General features: G+C 41.0%; 3 protein-coding genes across 3 annotated transcripts; 2 read left to right on the top strand and 1 right to left on the bottom strand.

Moving 5' to 3' along the window:
- Positions 1 to 2975: 2975 nt before the first annotated feature.
- LOC136427430 (uncharacterized) lies at positions 2976 to 4703 on the top strand. The gene is made up of 4 exons (XM_066416270.1): positions 2976 to 3129; positions 3451 to 3590; positions 3781 to 3873; positions 4145 to 4703. Exons 1-4 carry the CDS (start codon positions 3093 to 3095, stop codon positions 4226 to 4228), a joined length of 354 nt encoding a protein of 117 aa, XP_066272367.1. The 5' UTR covers positions 2976 to 3092; the 3' UTR covers positions 4229 to 4703.
- Positions 4704 to 4858: 155 nt separating this feature from the next.
- Positions 4859 to 16649, top strand: LOC136427429 (3-oxoacyl-[acyl-carrier-protein] reductase FabG-like). Its single transcript, XM_066416269.1, has 9 exons — positions 4859 to 5017; positions 6093 to 6232; positions 6425 to 6517; positions 7389 to 7527; positions 8138 to 8178; positions 9178 to 9247; positions 9501 to 9537; positions 15805 to 15868; positions 15986 to 16649. Exons 1-9 carry the CDS (start codon positions 4981 to 4983, stop codon positions 16142 to 16144), a joined length of 780 nt encoding a protein of 259 aa, XP_066272366.1. The 5' UTR covers positions 4859 to 4980; the 3' UTR covers positions 16145 to 16649.
- LOC136427428 (uncharacterized) lies at positions 10530 to 13165 on the bottom strand. Its single transcript, XM_066416268.1, has 2 exons — positions 12974 to 13165; positions 10530 to 12010 (listed from the first exon to the last, which is right to left on the bottom strand). Exons 1-2 carry the CDS (start codon positions 13047 to 13049, stop codon positions 10968 to 10970), a joined length of 1119 nt encoding a protein of 372 aa, XP_066272365.1. The 5' UTR covers positions 13050 to 13165; the 3' UTR covers positions 10530 to 10967.
- Positions 16650 to 16941: the final 292 nt, after the last annotated feature.

The raw sequence follows: 16941 nt of genomic DNA, 5'->3' as shown, positions 1-16941 counted from the left end.
AAACTATCTCTCCCACTGACTTAAGATTACCGCACCGATGTGTTTGTTGCACTCTTGTATTTGACATGAAAATTCCTGTTATTTTAGCCTTATTTTGGGCAGGGGCAATTGCAAGGTTCTCTAAATGCTGGGAGTCTTCCTAGAAGTAAGCTAAAATAACAGGACCTGTCATTTCAAACACATCGGTTTAGGAAACTGAAGCGTTAATATGTCATATTTATGTTCGACAAGCTTGGCTTGAATCATAAAACCCCTTCTTGCAATAAGTTATGTATGGAATGATTATTGATAAAGGAAAATCTTCCTTGATAAGCTTATACATTTCACTAACCTGCATCGTGTAGTCCGGTGGTAGAAAAGACCCCTTGGTAGAAAACAATCAACGAAATGAAATGTCATGTCATTTGTAGGCGCAGTTCTCAGAAGCACCGACTTAATATACTGACTTAATTTGATTCGCTTAACTGAGGGGCTTTGAGAGACGCCTCCATACAAGGCACTGCTTGCGGCAAGGCCTATTATTCTTGTTAATTAGATGAGGGTTCGGTGGTGGCTGAATTCACGTGGATATATATAATAGTTTACATGTGAGGAGCGCGTCAACATGTTGTAATCACGTTTTCTATGTTCAGGATAAAACGGGCACGCGTATTGCTGTGGGGATTCACTCAAATGTTTGTATATTACCCATGTAAATCAGTATTTTCTGGCAAAAATGTTATTTTCCCCCTTTTTGAGAACGAAATATTGTAAAATTACTAAATATTTCATTTATCTAGTTATTCATCAATTCATTCATTTCTTTGAGGTATTTAATTTTGTCAATATCTTCCACATCTTTGGAAGTATTGACATAACGTGATTATCGCCATTTTACGATGTTAATCCTTAGACCAGACTGTAAGGCTTAATCCACTCACAGCGGGATGGACCCGTACTCTTGTCGAAACGTGCGGTGGTTCAACGTGCTTGGTGTGTACACATGTTGCTCTCCTCCAACACTGGACCTCAAGCCTTACGTCCTTGTCCTAGAGGACGCCCTTAACTGAAGCTAAGTACTCATCTTCACCTGAGTCGAGTGAGGAAATAGGTGTTAAGTACATTTCCAAGGGCACAACGTTGGGGCCTGCCATTGATTCGAACCAGAACCCTGAGATTCTAAGTCAACACTAACTACAAGACCACTTTTGCCTTTGTGGTCACATTCCTAAAATAACCAATGACAATGGCGGTAAAACGGGGGGATTATACTTGACATTAGCTTGTAATGAACAGGATAGTGATGATATATCAGGGGTTATGTCAAGAATGGCCTCGATCATAAGATTAGAGGAATGTACAAACATCTTTCAGCTGCTATGAATGCTAATGTTTGGACATTTGCATTAGTTATAAAGTGTATTTTCTGTTCGTTGATGCGACTATTAAAGGAGCCCAAAGCTATTTCAGGTCGGATATATTATGGCTTTGGCAATCTGCATGATATCATCATTTATTTGCTCATGTTAGCACATCTCTATCATGATTTCATACTTATGCTTGTGGGCGTAAAAACAAGCACAGAAACAAGCCGCACGAGGAGTCATTTATACATTGGGATCACCAACAAATCAGCGGGCAGATTTCCAATGAGTTCTAACCACTCAACAACATCGCATATTTGCTCCATGAAGGTCGATAGGCAATGGGATGGTGTTGTTAAAACTTACTAAGGACTAGACATTTGAATTTAAAAATCCGACTTTCAACGCACTAAAATCTCTTTCGGCTCCATTAGTACATCGTTTTTTGTAGTTATTTGAGCATCTAGGTTGTGTCTTTGCCTCCAATGGCCTTTGATCTAAAAGAGTATCAATGTTTCCATAGCAAGAGCAAATCAAACCGACAGAAACACAATCCATCACTGGCTGGATGTTTATTGATAGGTTGATACGTGAATGTCTTCTTAACGTTGGTGTGTTACAAATAGGTATGTGTGACGGATAAAATGAAAACGAAACAAGTGATGCGACTTAATCGCCTCTAATCCTCCACATGCGTTAATGGGTCAGAGTGTGACTCAGGCACGACCCCATAGGTACCCGGGTAGCACAGGCATGACCCCATAAGTCTCCGGGTGAGAAAAAGTACACCCCGTGACCGTGTACCTGTCGCAGTTTATTCCATTTTCTCACAAAACGTCGGGCCCATATTTACACCCCGTGGGATGTCCACAATATCTTCCTTGATACGGATATCTGATCTCCAGATAATGTCAGGAATTTGTTGCGAAAAAAAGGTTCTGTCATCAGGTTAACAACAAGTCACCCCTTGCGTGTGGATAAAAATAAAGGGGACAATGGCATTCTGCAAGTTTCCCGAATTTCGCCTGTATTTTGGGTTTCCTACCCCGCCGCATCTGCACAATTTCATTTATTTGTCCGAGTTGATTTGTCCCTTGGTCGTCTCGGGTTATTTGTGAACTATTTGAGCCTGTTTTCCAACCGCAGGGACTTTTAAGTTGTGCCAACAGAGGACTGATAACTGCAGTTCAATCCACTTACACAAGGTGGTACTTCAGTAAGGCTGGTCACCTTTATTAAGTTAGCTTGCTTGATTCTTGCTTCCTTGCCTGTGTGACAGATTGGATTTAAAGTTCTAAACGGGAACTGTGCTGCTCCTGAGTTAGCTTGATGGTTAGTTAGTGACGTCTTTCATGTTCTGTTTGCAAATTAACAGCTCGTTACACCAACGCGCGATGTAAGTCGGGTCAATGAACTCAATGAACTAACGGCAACCAAACGTAAAATAAGTAAAATAAGTAAAACTGTGGATTCACGAATATAGATCTTTGTGAGGATTTCATATCTTGGTTTTCCTGATATCAAAATGGTACGAAATGCCAATTACATTTTTGTTCATCATTTGCCCTACTATGTGCAACATTTGCAACAAGTATCGCTTGGTGTATTGTTTGATGCTGTTCTGCCACCAAGTTCAGGGAAAGTCCAAAGTTCATACATATAGATAAACTTGATCGCTGGAAGAACCAAGTAGAGAGCAATATTCTAGCGTTGAAAGGGACTTCACAGTTCCAGTGACCACGCCAAAAGATGCCTGATTTGAGAGGAAGGGTAGCAATAATTACAGGTAAATAAAAGTGTAATTGAAAAATATACATTGTTCATACGTCAGTGATCGATGTTAGATTGTACATTTATGCACGTTGCCTTTGTTCCGTGAAAAAGACTGTTAGGTCATTGGAAATAAACCTTTATGACACAACAATGTAAACAATGATAGCCTGGTCAACGTTCCTAGTACTAACTCCTCCGGGCCTGAATTACTACTCTTTGTTGCATGGTGGCGTTGTGCCATGCATGACTGTATTTGGTCTTCATGTTTGCTAGTAAGTTGTAGGAGTGATAATGGCCCACACGGCTTTGTGGTGCTTTAATTCAAACCCACCAGGTGCCAGTTCTGGTATCGGGAAGGGGACAGCTGTGGAATTTGCTGGTCTGGGAGCGCACCTGGCTCTGACTGGAAGGAACCAGGAAAACCTGCAGGCCACAGCAAAGGCCTGTGTGGAGGCAGGGACTCCGCAAGACAAGGTGATTATATTGTTAATCAACAATCCTCTCGTGTCTAGGTTGTTTCTGAAATTTTCGACCCAAAATATTATTACTGCCGTGCCGACACAGGTAATTCGTTGTTCCCTTAGCTTCTTTCTGAACTTGCGTTTGTCTCATATCACAACTCTAATCTTCTTAGTCTCTTAATTAATATCTTTTTCCCTATCAGATTCTGCTTCTGACAGGGGACATATGCGATGAAGATGTGCGGAAAAACCTTGTGGATCAAACTGTACAGAAGTTTGGCGGGATAGATGTGCTGGTAATTACAATTGTGCCTTTGTTTCACTCATAGCCTTTGGATTTAAGTACAGTATATCTTATTTAGTTTTGAATTTCAATTCCATATCTGTTTTGCTAAAAGATCGAATATTTAGTATACAAGTTCACCACCAGCTAAACATCTGGACTCACGCAGCGAAAAGATGGGAATATATGAGCTATATATAATTGCTGCTTTATGTATGTGATGTACATACTTATGACATGCATTTCAATACTTCAAAGAAAATACAGTATTCGTATTCATACAGATAAACAATGCTGGGATAGGCCATTTTGCCGGTCTAGAGACAACAGACATAGCGGAATATGACAAACTCAATCACGAGTATTAAAAACAAACACTATGTTACTGGTATCGGTAATGATATGGGGGAAGTCAGAAAATGGGCCGCCTGATGTGCACAATTTGTCCGTTGGTGGTCTCGGGTTATTAACGAACCATTTGAGCCTGTTTTCCAACTGCAGGGACACTATGTATAAAGTTGTGGCAACAGAGGTCCGATAACTGCAGTTCAATCCACTTACACAAGGTAGTGCTTCAATAAGGCTGGCCACCCATGACGGCGAAACCGAGCCCGTGACAGATTGGATCAAAGTTCTAAACGGGAACTATGCTGCTTGTGTGTTAGCTTGACGGTTAGTTCGCTCCACACGTGTGATTTCCATGTTTCAGCTCGTTTTGTACAACGGCTGCACGTTTCCATAATGGGCGGGGTGGCGTGAAAGACGGGTCAATGGCCTATGAACTAACGGCAGCCAAACGTAAAGTAACTTAAATCAATAAAACTGTGGATTCACGAAAACAAATTTTGTCCGAATTTAATTTCTTAGCTTTCCTGATATCCATATGGTACGAAATGCCAAATATATATGTTTTTCATCATTTACCCTCCTATGTGTAATATCTGCGACAAGTATCGCCCGATAATAGCGTGGTGTGATGCTATTCTGTCACCAAGGTCAAGGAAAGTCCAAAGTTCAGAAAACTCGATCACTGCAAGAACCAACTTCCGGGAGAGAGAAAAAAAGGCTCTCTATTCTAGTGTCGTAAGGGACTTCTCAGTTCCATTGTCTACCGCAAAAGATGCCTGATTTGAGAGGAAAGGTTGCCATTATTACAGGTAAATCAATAAAGAATAAGGCGGTACTTCAAAGATCCATAGTTCACACGTCAGTGATCGATGTTGGATTGTAACGTTCCATCCATACCTACATTTACGCATGCTACCTTTGTTCCGTGAAAAACGCCATCAGGCTGTTAGGTCATTGGAAAATAATATTTTTTATAACAACACTTACATGATCTTACATAACGTTAGGCAATGATAGCCTAGTCAACGTTTCAGTTGATCTTCTCAGCTCCCTCCCTCAGACCAGGGCCTGAATGGACGTCTTCTTGTTGCATGAGGCTATGTGGTCTTCATGTTTGCAAGTATTAGTTCAAGGATGGGCGGGCGAGTTTGTGGGGATATATCAGAGCCCCGCCTCCCGAGGAGGTTGTTGGCGTCCCGAGGGCGTAGCCCGAGGATGCCAACAAGCTCCGTGGGAGGCGGGCTCTGATATATCCTCACAAACAAGCCCGTCCATCCTTGAACTGATTTAGAGCACAGCCTTCTGTCCGAAGCAAAGCTAAGCATACATATTGGGAAATAGTTTGACATACACTGAAACAAACACAATATGCCAATATGAATGTTTGGGTTTGTGAGTCTCTTTTTCTTAGAATAATCCCCAGTCCACATGTGGTTTTACTTCTGTGGTTCAGTTGAGGTGACAGGCGAGTACCAAGGAGTAACCATTATTTCCTCTCCCTTGAGGCAGAGGTGCTATAACCAACCTGAGATCTGGTCTCAGCCAATGGAGAGCCAGACTTTCTGTTCAAGCACCTCTGCCTCAAGGGAGAGAGGTGCTCTAACTAACTTTGGCTGTGTATGTGGATTTCAAACAGCAAAATACCCGCTCCTGATTGGCTAAGGACAGATGGCTGTGCTCTAAGTTGTTGCTCACCAGGTGCCAGTGCGGTCTTGCTACCCGATCCGTGAAGTCGGGTCGGGTAGCTATCTTGATATCCGATCCCCCACTTCGCGCTTGCAGTGGTGGTGGGGGTGTCAGATAGCCAGGAGTCTGGCTCCCAAGGCCTAGCAAGAAATTGATAACTGCAAACACGGCTTTATGGTGCTTGTGTAACCCCAACAGGTGCCAGTTCTGGTATCGGGAAGGGGACAGCTGTGGAATTTGCTGGGCTGGGAGCGCACCTGGCTCTGACTGGGAGGAACCAGGAAAACCTGCAGGCCACAGCAAAGGCCTGTGTGGAGACAGGGACTCCGCAAGACAAGGTGACTGTTTATTAACCACCCTCTGATGCCATACAGGAGGCTGTTTCCTTACTTCGGTATGTAATTACTGCTGTACCATCGCAGACTGACACAATTTGTTACTCATTTATCTTCTTTTTTTTTGAAGCTGTGTTTGTCTGCCATCACGGTCACTTTTAGTATTCTTGATACTGTATCTTTTTTCCCTCTCAGATTCTGCTTCTGACAGGGGACATCTGTGATGAAGAAGTGCAGAAAAACCTTGTGGATCAAACTGTACAGAAGTTTGGCAGGATTGATGTGCTGGTAATTATCATAACGTTACTACCAATGCTTTACTCATAGTCTTTGAACTAAAATATACCGAGTTTGATTCTAAATTTGTGTTCTATATCAGCTGTCTTCCAAAAAAAGGTTAATTATTTAGTATACTTGCTATATTGTTATGCGGTGCTTATAGGATGACAGACACCTTACAAATGTTCGGCCCTCTAAAATGTGATTAGATACTGCTCAAAATTTGGACTCACACCATGAAAACGTGAAACAATGTGAGCTCAGCTACAATACAGCTACTGTTTTATGCGTATTATTCATGTACTCAAAATGTTAACTGTAATACTATTTTGTTAGTAATTTTACTTTAGTTACATTTCTAACAGTACCAAGTATATGTGTGAAGTACAAGATACTGGCTGTTGCCATACAGATGATGTTTCCAGCTGTGAAATAAGCTTTAACTTTTCTTTCTGTCTTTTATCATAAGCATTGAGACAATGTTAGATTTTAGAGCACAGAATGAATTCATTGTAAAGAAAATGTGCTGTAAACTTGTAAGACAATGTGAAGATAACTTTTTATTAGTAAAGCGAAGATTATACTTCAGTTACTAAGGCACAGGTTGTACATAAAACATGGCCACGCACATAGCGACAGCTTTTTTAGGTAAGGTCATATGTATGTACATGTGAGATAATGAATTGTGATACAGGCTAGGTATTATGTGTACATATTATGCTTGTTTAAGCAAACTGATGTTGTGACCTGGTGTTTTGTGATTGTAATTTGAGACGATTGATTACAATTTGAGACGATTGATTTAATAAAATTATGAAAAATTTAAATATTAAACAAAAAACTGTAAAACTAAGAAAATCCGTTCTTCCTATCCATACAGGTGAACAATGCTGGTATTGCCCTTCTCGCGGGCATAGAGACAACAAACATGGTGGAATATGACAAAGTTATGAACGTTAACGTCCGCAGTGTGGTGGCCTTGACTCAGTTGTGCGTACCACATCTCACAAAAACTCAAGGTAAACCTGCCCCCGTCTTTTATGGGTGATTAAGACACTTCATTTCGGAGCAAGAAATTTGGTGCATGTTTACACGTAGGCCACCATTGAATGTGATGGCAGACTTATAAGACTTATAAAGTCTCAGGTTCATGACTCTTACTGCGCATGTGCCAGCAAAGGGGTCAAAGGTGAAGGCCCCTGAGACATAAACGAAACACGCCTGGACATGCCAATTTATATACAACTCTATCATGCTAAAACGAAACATTGTTTTACATTCCTGACACAGAATACTATCATCGCCATCATTACATTGTATACTGTTTTAGCCATCAGAATGCACATTATTATATCGATTGTTATTCATGTTATACTTAGTTCTTCGAAATTGTTAAATATTAGAAATAGTCCGTTGTTATGTATCTACAAATTGCCATACATTGTACCCGTTACACTTGTCGCGCAATAATTCTTCTTCTGTATCAAACATTGGTAGACAATAGCTGGTTGTAGGTTTAGTGGCCTCCAACTACAATAATGCTTCAATACATTGCTGGAAATCTATCACTTAGTTAAGGAAAATAACCAAAGGAAAGCCGTTTGGACGTGTTTCTTTTTTTTCTCCTAGGCGCCATTGTGAATGTATCCAGTATTTGGGGGTTGCGTGCGGTAAGCTGGGTATTTTGTTTTATGTATATATACCATTTCTTGTCGGGTCACAGTGTTAGTGATCCTCCCCTTCCCCTCTTAATTCGTGGGCAACATCTCTTGGCGGTTGGCCAACATCTCATGGCGGTTGGATGGTATCGCGACTATCCTACTTTTGTGTGGTATCATCTGTGAGTATGCAAGAAATGGAGTTCTCTTAATAACTTGTAGAGAAGAGAAATAAATATTCTTTGGATTACCAAACTGATCTTGAAATGGACAGACCTTTGTTGTAGCACTTCACTTTTCATTGACTTGCTAGATGTGTAACCATATTAACTGGAATTAGTTTGGTTGACTCGTGCTTTATATCTACATGTGCGTTAAAGTGTTTATGACTCCAAAATGCAGCATCTTCTTATCATCTGTAATAGAAATAGTATAATTCAATGAATATAAACATTCAAAACAAATACACACCCTTCTGATGTTATTTAACATTGAACCATAAGAAACCATACTGCCAGCTTTTGATTATTCTCTGATCTTCCCACCAAGTAATTACATTAATCAGTGACTTTACTCTTCTGATGACGTCGCATAAACACGGCAGCCGGTACGGAATTCTTGCAACATGGCTTGTGAAAAACATCATTTGATGAGCAAACAGTTCTTAATTATAGTGTGCACATTCAATTAAAAGATAATAATATTTAGCTTGCTTGCTTCTCAAAAGAACGTTCTTTCCGAGCCGCAGTGCAAAGTTCCAAACCGGCTACCATGTTGATTGTGACGTCATCGGAAGAGTCAAGTCACTGATTAATGTTATTACCTGGTGGGAAGAATCAAAAGCTGGAGGTATGATGTTTTGATGTGTCGATGTACAATAACGTCTGAAGGCTGAGTGTTTTGTGCAAATGTCTATGTTATCAAACAATTTATTATGGTTTATGTAATTTCCGGAATTTTTTTATTTATTTTGATATCAATGGTGTCTTATAAACTTTAATTTACTTACAGAACCCTGCTTCACTTGCATACAGTATGAGCAAGGCAGCTGTGGACCAGTTCACAAGATGCGTGGCACTTGGTTAGTAAATGTACATTTTTGCTTCCTTGATTTTACCTTTGATTGGTTATTTACCATGATTCAGATTGTTTCGGACCAGGAGCAGCCATACTGTAGGGCTGGAAGTGACCAAGCAATGATATACAAAGACCGGCTGAAAAAAAACAAAAACAGGAACGCCACAATCTCTCACATTTGTATTAGAAATATATTTAGAAACCTGTTATGTTTGTTACACCGTACCTGAAAACCCAAAATGCTTTTCATCTTTCAGAGCTGGCTTCCAAGCAAATCAGGGTCAACTCCGTCAAGTAAGTTCATTAAGTGTGTGTGAGTGTAAGTGTGTGTGTGTGTGTGTGTGTGTGTGTGTGTGTTTGTTTGCAGACTCCAAATTTAGTGCGCGCGGGCGAAAAAAAAACAAGGCGGGCAATAAAACAAGACATCCACATTTTCACACTTGAATACCATAAAGCATGTAAGAAGAATTGAAGCGGTAAAACACGTTATAACAACAAGTATTTTTCTCTGTATTCAATAAAACATTAACTAACACTGATGTCAACATTAAAACCATTAAATCTAAATTTAGATCCACTGGTTTGTATGGCACATCAAGACGGCAGAGACAAGGTGTCCCGTGCACTGGGCACGGGAGTCTCCTGAGTCATGAGGCAGACTGACTGTTACATAATGCTGGCTCTGCTCGCTTTATCTCAGCTGAAGTTCCCTCCGCTATTGCTGTCCTATCTGTCTGACTGAATTGCCGTGCCTTAGAAATCACCCGTCTTGTCATTCTATCTTCAACTGACAGACACTTAGACAATGGTCTACTCAAACCGCATGAAATTAGTTACTTCATTTGACCCTTATCGAATTTGATAATAATGCCACAGAAATTACAGACTATATTCTTTCGACAAGTTTGACATGAGGGCTACACTGTGTCCTCCTGTAAGTTGGTGACAAGGAGCACTCTTATATAGCTTACATACACAATAATTGTACAACGCATTTGTACAGATTTTTCACCATTCTTACATGTGCACGTGCCTTTTTACTGCATCTAGAACGTTTTTGCGATAAAACTAACAGTAGTTTGCAACATATTGTACTATCTTCGGTATGTTTACCATTGCCGAAGGTTAAAAAAGAATCTTGCTTTCTATTTCAAAATCAGACGAAAATCAATGCGCGCGCTGATCCACGAAATTTACTTGCTGTGGCCATATATTTTTTTGATATTGACAGTTAAATTGAGCGTCAGTCTAGACTCAAGGGAAAGACTCCACACACCATCTGAAGAAAACACACTTTATCAAAAAAGCAAACCATCTTGGGTTAGATACTGGCAGTATTTGTCGACATGAATGACAAATACAGTAATTCATCATCATATTTGTGAATCATCAAATAACGTGTGATCCTGGTAAGCTTGCAGAGCTTAAATGGTTTGTCGGGAACATGCGGAAATTCTTTTGACTTAGTGCCAATTGAATTCAATTTTCTCAACTTTTAACTCAGTACACATTGAATTTGACTTTCTCAACTTTTAACCCAGTACACATTCAATTCAACTTTGTCAACTTTTAATTCTGTGCAAATTGAATTCAACTTTCTCAACTTTTTACTTCAGTAGACATTCAATTCAACATTGTCAGCTTTTAATCCAGTACACATCGAATTGAAATTTCTCAACTTTTAACTCAATACACATCGGATTTAAGATTTTCAATAGACAATATTATTCCTCTGAACCGCTAGTGTCAGAGATACAGCAAAGCAGTCTGCAAACCCTTCTGAAACCGGTGAAAAACCGTCGAACCTTGCCTCTAGGTTTCAAGTTCGCTTTGCCCTTGGTTTGCTCATGCCCAGATTTGTCATTCTCTTGCGAAGTGAAACGATTGTGTGAGTCTGAATCTGTCGCTCTTTCGTCGTTGTAGGGTACCCTATCCGTGGTCAATCTAACATCTGAACTTTCCGACGATGTGCCCGCGAGCTTGCATGCCGGCGCCGATGGTCTGATGCCATTGCCATGTGCACGTTTGCCTTTCTTTTCTGGGTACTCGCTGTGCGCGTGTGATATATATTTGTGACCGTCGTCTACGATAGAGAGCGTTGCGCTGATTAGAGAGTTCGATACGTTACCCATGCTCTCATGGACAGGTGATGCTGCTGCTTTGTTAACGATCTTCTTCTCAGCATTCGATACAACCTTGTTGTCGTCAGATTCAGTCATCGGTTCTTGCTTATCTCCGTCGAGCTGTGGAAGCCTGTCAAATAACTTCGCCTTGTAGTCTTGTTTCTTCACAAGTTCTTGTTTCTCTTCTAACAGTACAGCGGACATCTTGTCGCTATTCAGGGAATCCAGACTATATTTCCTCCACGTACGTTTCCGAATGCGACGCTCCTCTTCCATCATACGTTTCCTGCATCCGTCTCTCATCGCCTTGACGGTTTTCTTAGACTCCTCCGTTCTAAGACTGATCTTCTTCTCCTGTTTGTTTTTCAATGACAAGTGTCCGTCGTCAGTCTCCAGAGCCTCCAGGATGTCTTCGGTTAAGTACAGACGATCTGTGTCGTTAGGCGGCGCTCCTAACTTCTGGTCGACAGGTGCGTCTTTTGTCACCATTTCAAGGATGGAGATTGGTTCCACACCTTTGCTGCCGGGAAACTTCGGTTGGTCTGTAACCTCACCATGACGTTCCCTTTCGAACTGACGCAATCCGTCTTCTATGTCGTCCAACGTGTACAATGTCTGGGTCTCACTCTCTTCGTTATCAGAATCTACGGCAAACACAAAGCAGAATGAAAGGGACACATTATACATTTGATTAATAGAAATAAATAAGATCCTATATATCCTATATGCTGGTGTATAAATGTGTTCTCTCTTTCAAATGCTGGTATCATTGATTTTCTATTGTTGTTTTGACAATGCGATGAGGACCTCACCCCTCCACAATCCTGGCTATGTGATCGACTAATCTTCTCTGAATTCTACAGTCTTCATGTTTTCTCAAGTCCTCTCCCCTCACCAGGGTAAGGGTTTGAATTAACCGTGGTTAAATTTGTATGCCAACCCCGTCTTACATTTATGGCTTAAGGGGAGACTAAACAAATAAAAACAAGGCTCCAAAGCATTAAAAATCATTTCTTGGTGAGATGTTTGTGAAATCTGGGCAGTTTAGGGTGGCTATGGTAGGAAACAACGTTGGGTAACGGAATCAAAAGAATCGTGACTAAATTGGAGTAAGAACATGTCACGTATGGCTGACGAAAGTGATTAATTTATGCTAGGGTCACATTTTCAATCCGGGGCCCGGTCGGGCAGTCTTTAAGAACGAAAAGGATGATATAAAAGACAACAAAAACACAAAACGTACCCAAAATTATTCAAGAGCATAGCTTGTGCAAATTTATTGACATACACTTTGATTTTTCGTTTCCACAAACAGCCCGGCCGGGCCCCGGTTAGGAAATGTGACCCTAGCATAATGAAAACCGTGCACTGCAGTGAAACAACAATACAAAGTAAGATATACAAAGTACAAATAGAAAATATACACGTTCTGTCAGCAAATTTACAAATAACAACATATCAAATAGATACATTGAAATGATATGATACACGAACTAAATTCACCAGACAAAGGAAATCTCAGTCTGGCCACAAGGCAAGGTGAGAGGAACTGTCCAATGCATACATGGACTATCCCTTCAAACTGAAAACTTGACTACTTATCTTACCTTGTGCTTCTGCCTTTGGACTGTAGTCGTCATCTTCACTTATATAGAACAGAACTGTATTCCCAACGTCCGACATGACGATGCAAAGTTGTTGCAGATTTGGAGTCCAGCGTGTGGCTGAAAGTCAAGCTCTTCCAATACAAGATCACGCCTCTCCTTTTACTGACTGACGGCGCAGATTGTTGTGTTGGCAACACTCAGAATAGATGACGTGTTCTACAACACACTACGTCTAAACAATGGAAGTGTCGCCATGGAGACGGTTGTTCGATAAAACGACGTTACGGTATTCTGGAACACGCGCAATCCGCTGAAGTGTTCGATGGACCAAGGACATTATTTTAAATACTGATAGTTATTGATAATATTGGCACAGCAATTACAGACTATATCCTATTACATGTTTGATATGCTTTGTCTTCCTGTAAAGCTAGGGTCACATTAAACTCACGTCGTACCTGCGATGGGGTTTCTTCCGTCATGACAGCACCGTACGTCGTACGTTTGGGGAAAAACGGGTGCAAATAGTTAACACATACAACGTCGTGGTCACATATAACGCAGGTACATCGCACGATGTTTTTTTTTAGTGTACCTTGGTCAATCGCAGGTAAATCGCACGTAAAATTAGCCATCGACGAGCTTCCTACGCCGAAAAATGCAACTAAAGATGATTTTGAACATGTTCAAAATTTCATCCTTCGTCGTACGATTTTTTGCAGCCCACAATTCGTCTTTAGCCACGGGCCTTTTTTTCTGCTGATGATTGACAAATTCATAGATTTCAACCGCATTCTGATGGCTTAAGTTTTCACTGATATTGCCAATGTTGATGCAAAGTGTAATCACCAGAACACGGTAGCAACCTGAAAACAACGAACCCGTGGAAGAGCCTGCTTCCAAGGTTAGATATTTCACGTGTCAGATCTAGTACCACACACAGGTGATGCATACAATCGTTTGCTGTCTGTAAACACGTGGGTTCATGATTACATCAGACCTCAGTCCTTTCCTGTCTCTACTTTTAGTTTGCCAAGAGAACAGTTTGCGGATGGCATAGAGAAAGAATATGGCAGGTCAGTTGTATTGTCCATCAAAAAAGAAAGCACATAATAGGCAAAAAAAAGTCCAACAAAAACTGAAACTGAAAATAGAGACAGGATAGGACTGAGGTATGATCTAATCATAAACCCACGTGTATACAGACATCAAGCAATTATATACGCGTGGTTCTGGACCTGACACGTGGAAACTCTAAACTTGGAAGCAGGCTCTTCTACGGGCGCACTGTTTTCTGGTTGCTATTGTGTTCTGATGGTTACAATATGCATCAAGTTCAGACAACATCGGCAATATATCAGGGTAACTGAAACCATCAGAACATGGTCGAAATTTATGAATTCGCCACCTCATCATTAGATAAAAAGGCCGCAGTAAAGCCTGAATATGGGGCTATAAAAATCGTGATGGATGAAATTTTGAACATTGCCCGACGATCTGCGATAGCTGATTTTACCTACGATTTACCTGCGATTTACCTGCGATCATCGTGCCTTGTACGGGAAATGCATCGTAGGTGCATCGTAGGTACGACGTGAGTTTAATGTGACAGGGGCTTAAGTTGCAATTGGTGACGAGGAGCAATCTTATTACAGCTTGCATACACAATAATTGCAAGTGCTTTTTTACGGCATCTAGAACGTTTTTGCGATAAAACTGGATCAGTATGCTGATAGATGACAGCACAGTACATGTAGCAGGGCACACTGTACAGGACATAAAAACAAAGGCTATGGTGGATTTGGAATGTGTGGCTAAATGGTCCGACAACAATATGCTTAAACTCAACAACGGCAAGACAGAGACCATGCTGGTTGGGACATCCAGGAAGACAAACCTCGCACCTCCTCTACAGCTGGCCCTCTGGGGAAAGCGTTTGCAACAGGTACCCACTGTCAAGCTACTGGGAGTACACGTAGACCAGAATCTCACATTTGATGATCACGTAGACCATGTAGTTAAGAAGTGTAACAGGAGCATGGCGCAAGTGAGCAGGGTGAGGAAGTCACTTCCGCGTAGAGTCAGAATAGCATTGATTCAAGCTCTCGTGCTTACACATCTAGACTACTGCAGCTCGGTGTGGGCAAGTACATCTGTAAAGAACATAAAACGACTACAAGTCATACAGAACAGAGCGGACAGGATCGCCCTCGGAACTGATAGGTTCACAAGCAGGGACGCTCTGCTGCAGACGCTAGGGTGGTTGTCCGTGAAAGACAGGATCCAACAGAAAAGCATGATGACTTTCCGTAAAATCATGGACAACAAACAGCCAGTTTCTTTGTATAAACAGATCACAATGCAGTCACATGGTTATCAAACACGGTCATCTAAATCACAAACCATCCTCTTGCCGAAGCCCAGAACAAATGCTCAGAAAAAGCGCTTCTTGTATAGAATGCCCAGCACCTGGAATGATTCGAAAGTGTAAATTAGTTTGATATATTGTCAACTTTGTAAAATTGTGTATACACAGCCTTATGCTTCTTTTATCATTTATGTACATATGTAAATTCTGTGGTGTTTATATGTGTCATGTAGTTTTGTCCAGTCAGTTTGGACCACAGGAAGAGTAGCTGTTAAGCTAATTGTGGATCCTAATAAACTCAACTCAACTCAACTGACAGTTGTTTGCAACATATTGTACTATCTTCGGTATGTTGACCATTGCCGAAGGGTACAAAAAATCTTGTTTTTATTTCAAAATCAGCCGAAAATCAATGCACTTGCTGTGGCCTAAAATAAAATAAAAAAATATTCCCTTTCCACAGCCCCGGTTTGGTTCCGACAGAGGTGTGGAGGAGTGCAGGAGTAACTGAGGAGCAAATCGCCCAAGTAAGAGAAGTTACTTTTTTTTTTGTTGGCTTAAACATTCGGTTTACTAACTTCTTTCAAAAAACACTTAAGTTTGTTCCAACATGTACAAAGACATTCTCTTCTTGTCTTTATTAGATGATGGAATATGCCAAATCGACACACGCCCTGGGCAGGGAAGGGAAGGTTGCAGAAGTCGCCAAGACGATCGCGTTCCTCGCCTCGTCGGACGCGTCGTTCATTACCGGCGCCCAGGTCCCCGTGGACGGCGGACGGCATGTGATGTGCCCGCGCTAAGCTAGCTCTGTTATGGATGATACGAGATCTTTTGATCAACAGCCATTTTCAAGGACTTGGCACTTGGTGTTATGCATCTGCAAGCATATTGGCTTTCGTCTGCTTTCTAAATATTAATGAATGAATGAATAACAAACACTAAATGTCAACAAACTGGTCATGGTATGGGATAATGCAGAAGGTGAGATATCCAAACCAGAAGTTCCACAACAGTGCCATAGAAAGCCGCTAGGGGGCCCCAAATCTAATCGTTTTGAGGTCTCACCAAGACGTACAGACGTACCAACAAACTAAATATCAAGACCATCCATCCAGGCATTCTTGAGGTATCGTGTACACAGACAGACAGACAGACACACGCACACACACACACACACACGCACACAGACGCCGACAAAAACATAGCCATCTTGGCGAAGGTATTGAAGCGATGCTTGCTTTGCTTTTCTGTTTTTTCCAGGTGAAATGTGTGTTATGAATATATGCTAGATTTTGAAAAGTAGAAATAAACTAGAGATAAATATTAGCTTGTTCAGCAAATATGAACAGGTTTGCGTTTCAGTGTATCTAATGTGGGGGGAAATGAACATAACTAGAAAGGTAACAGTTGTAAAGTAAATAGTTGAAATACGTCATATTTCACTTCATCTCCATCCCCTGCAAAATCTGACTGTTCTGAAATGGAATGTATTTGTAAAACCCACCCCCTTGGGAGAATGTACTTTTCCGTTGGTACCTTCAGTTGAAAAGAACATTTTCACTAAAACCTTTTGCATAATTACCCCACTTTTGAATTT

This window comes from Branchiostoma lanceolatum, chromosome 2 (genome assembly GCF_035083965.1).
Source record: "Branchiostoma lanceolatum isolate klBraLanc5 chromosome 2, klBraLanc5.hap2, whole genome shotgun sequence".
NCBI classification, from domain to species: Eukaryota; Metazoa; Chordata; class Leptocardii; order Amphioxiformes; family Branchiostomatidae; genus Branchiostoma; species Branchiostoma lanceolatum.
The sequence above is the reverse complement of the archived record's forward strand: the minus strand, read 5'-3'. Positions and strand labels throughout refer to the sequence as shown.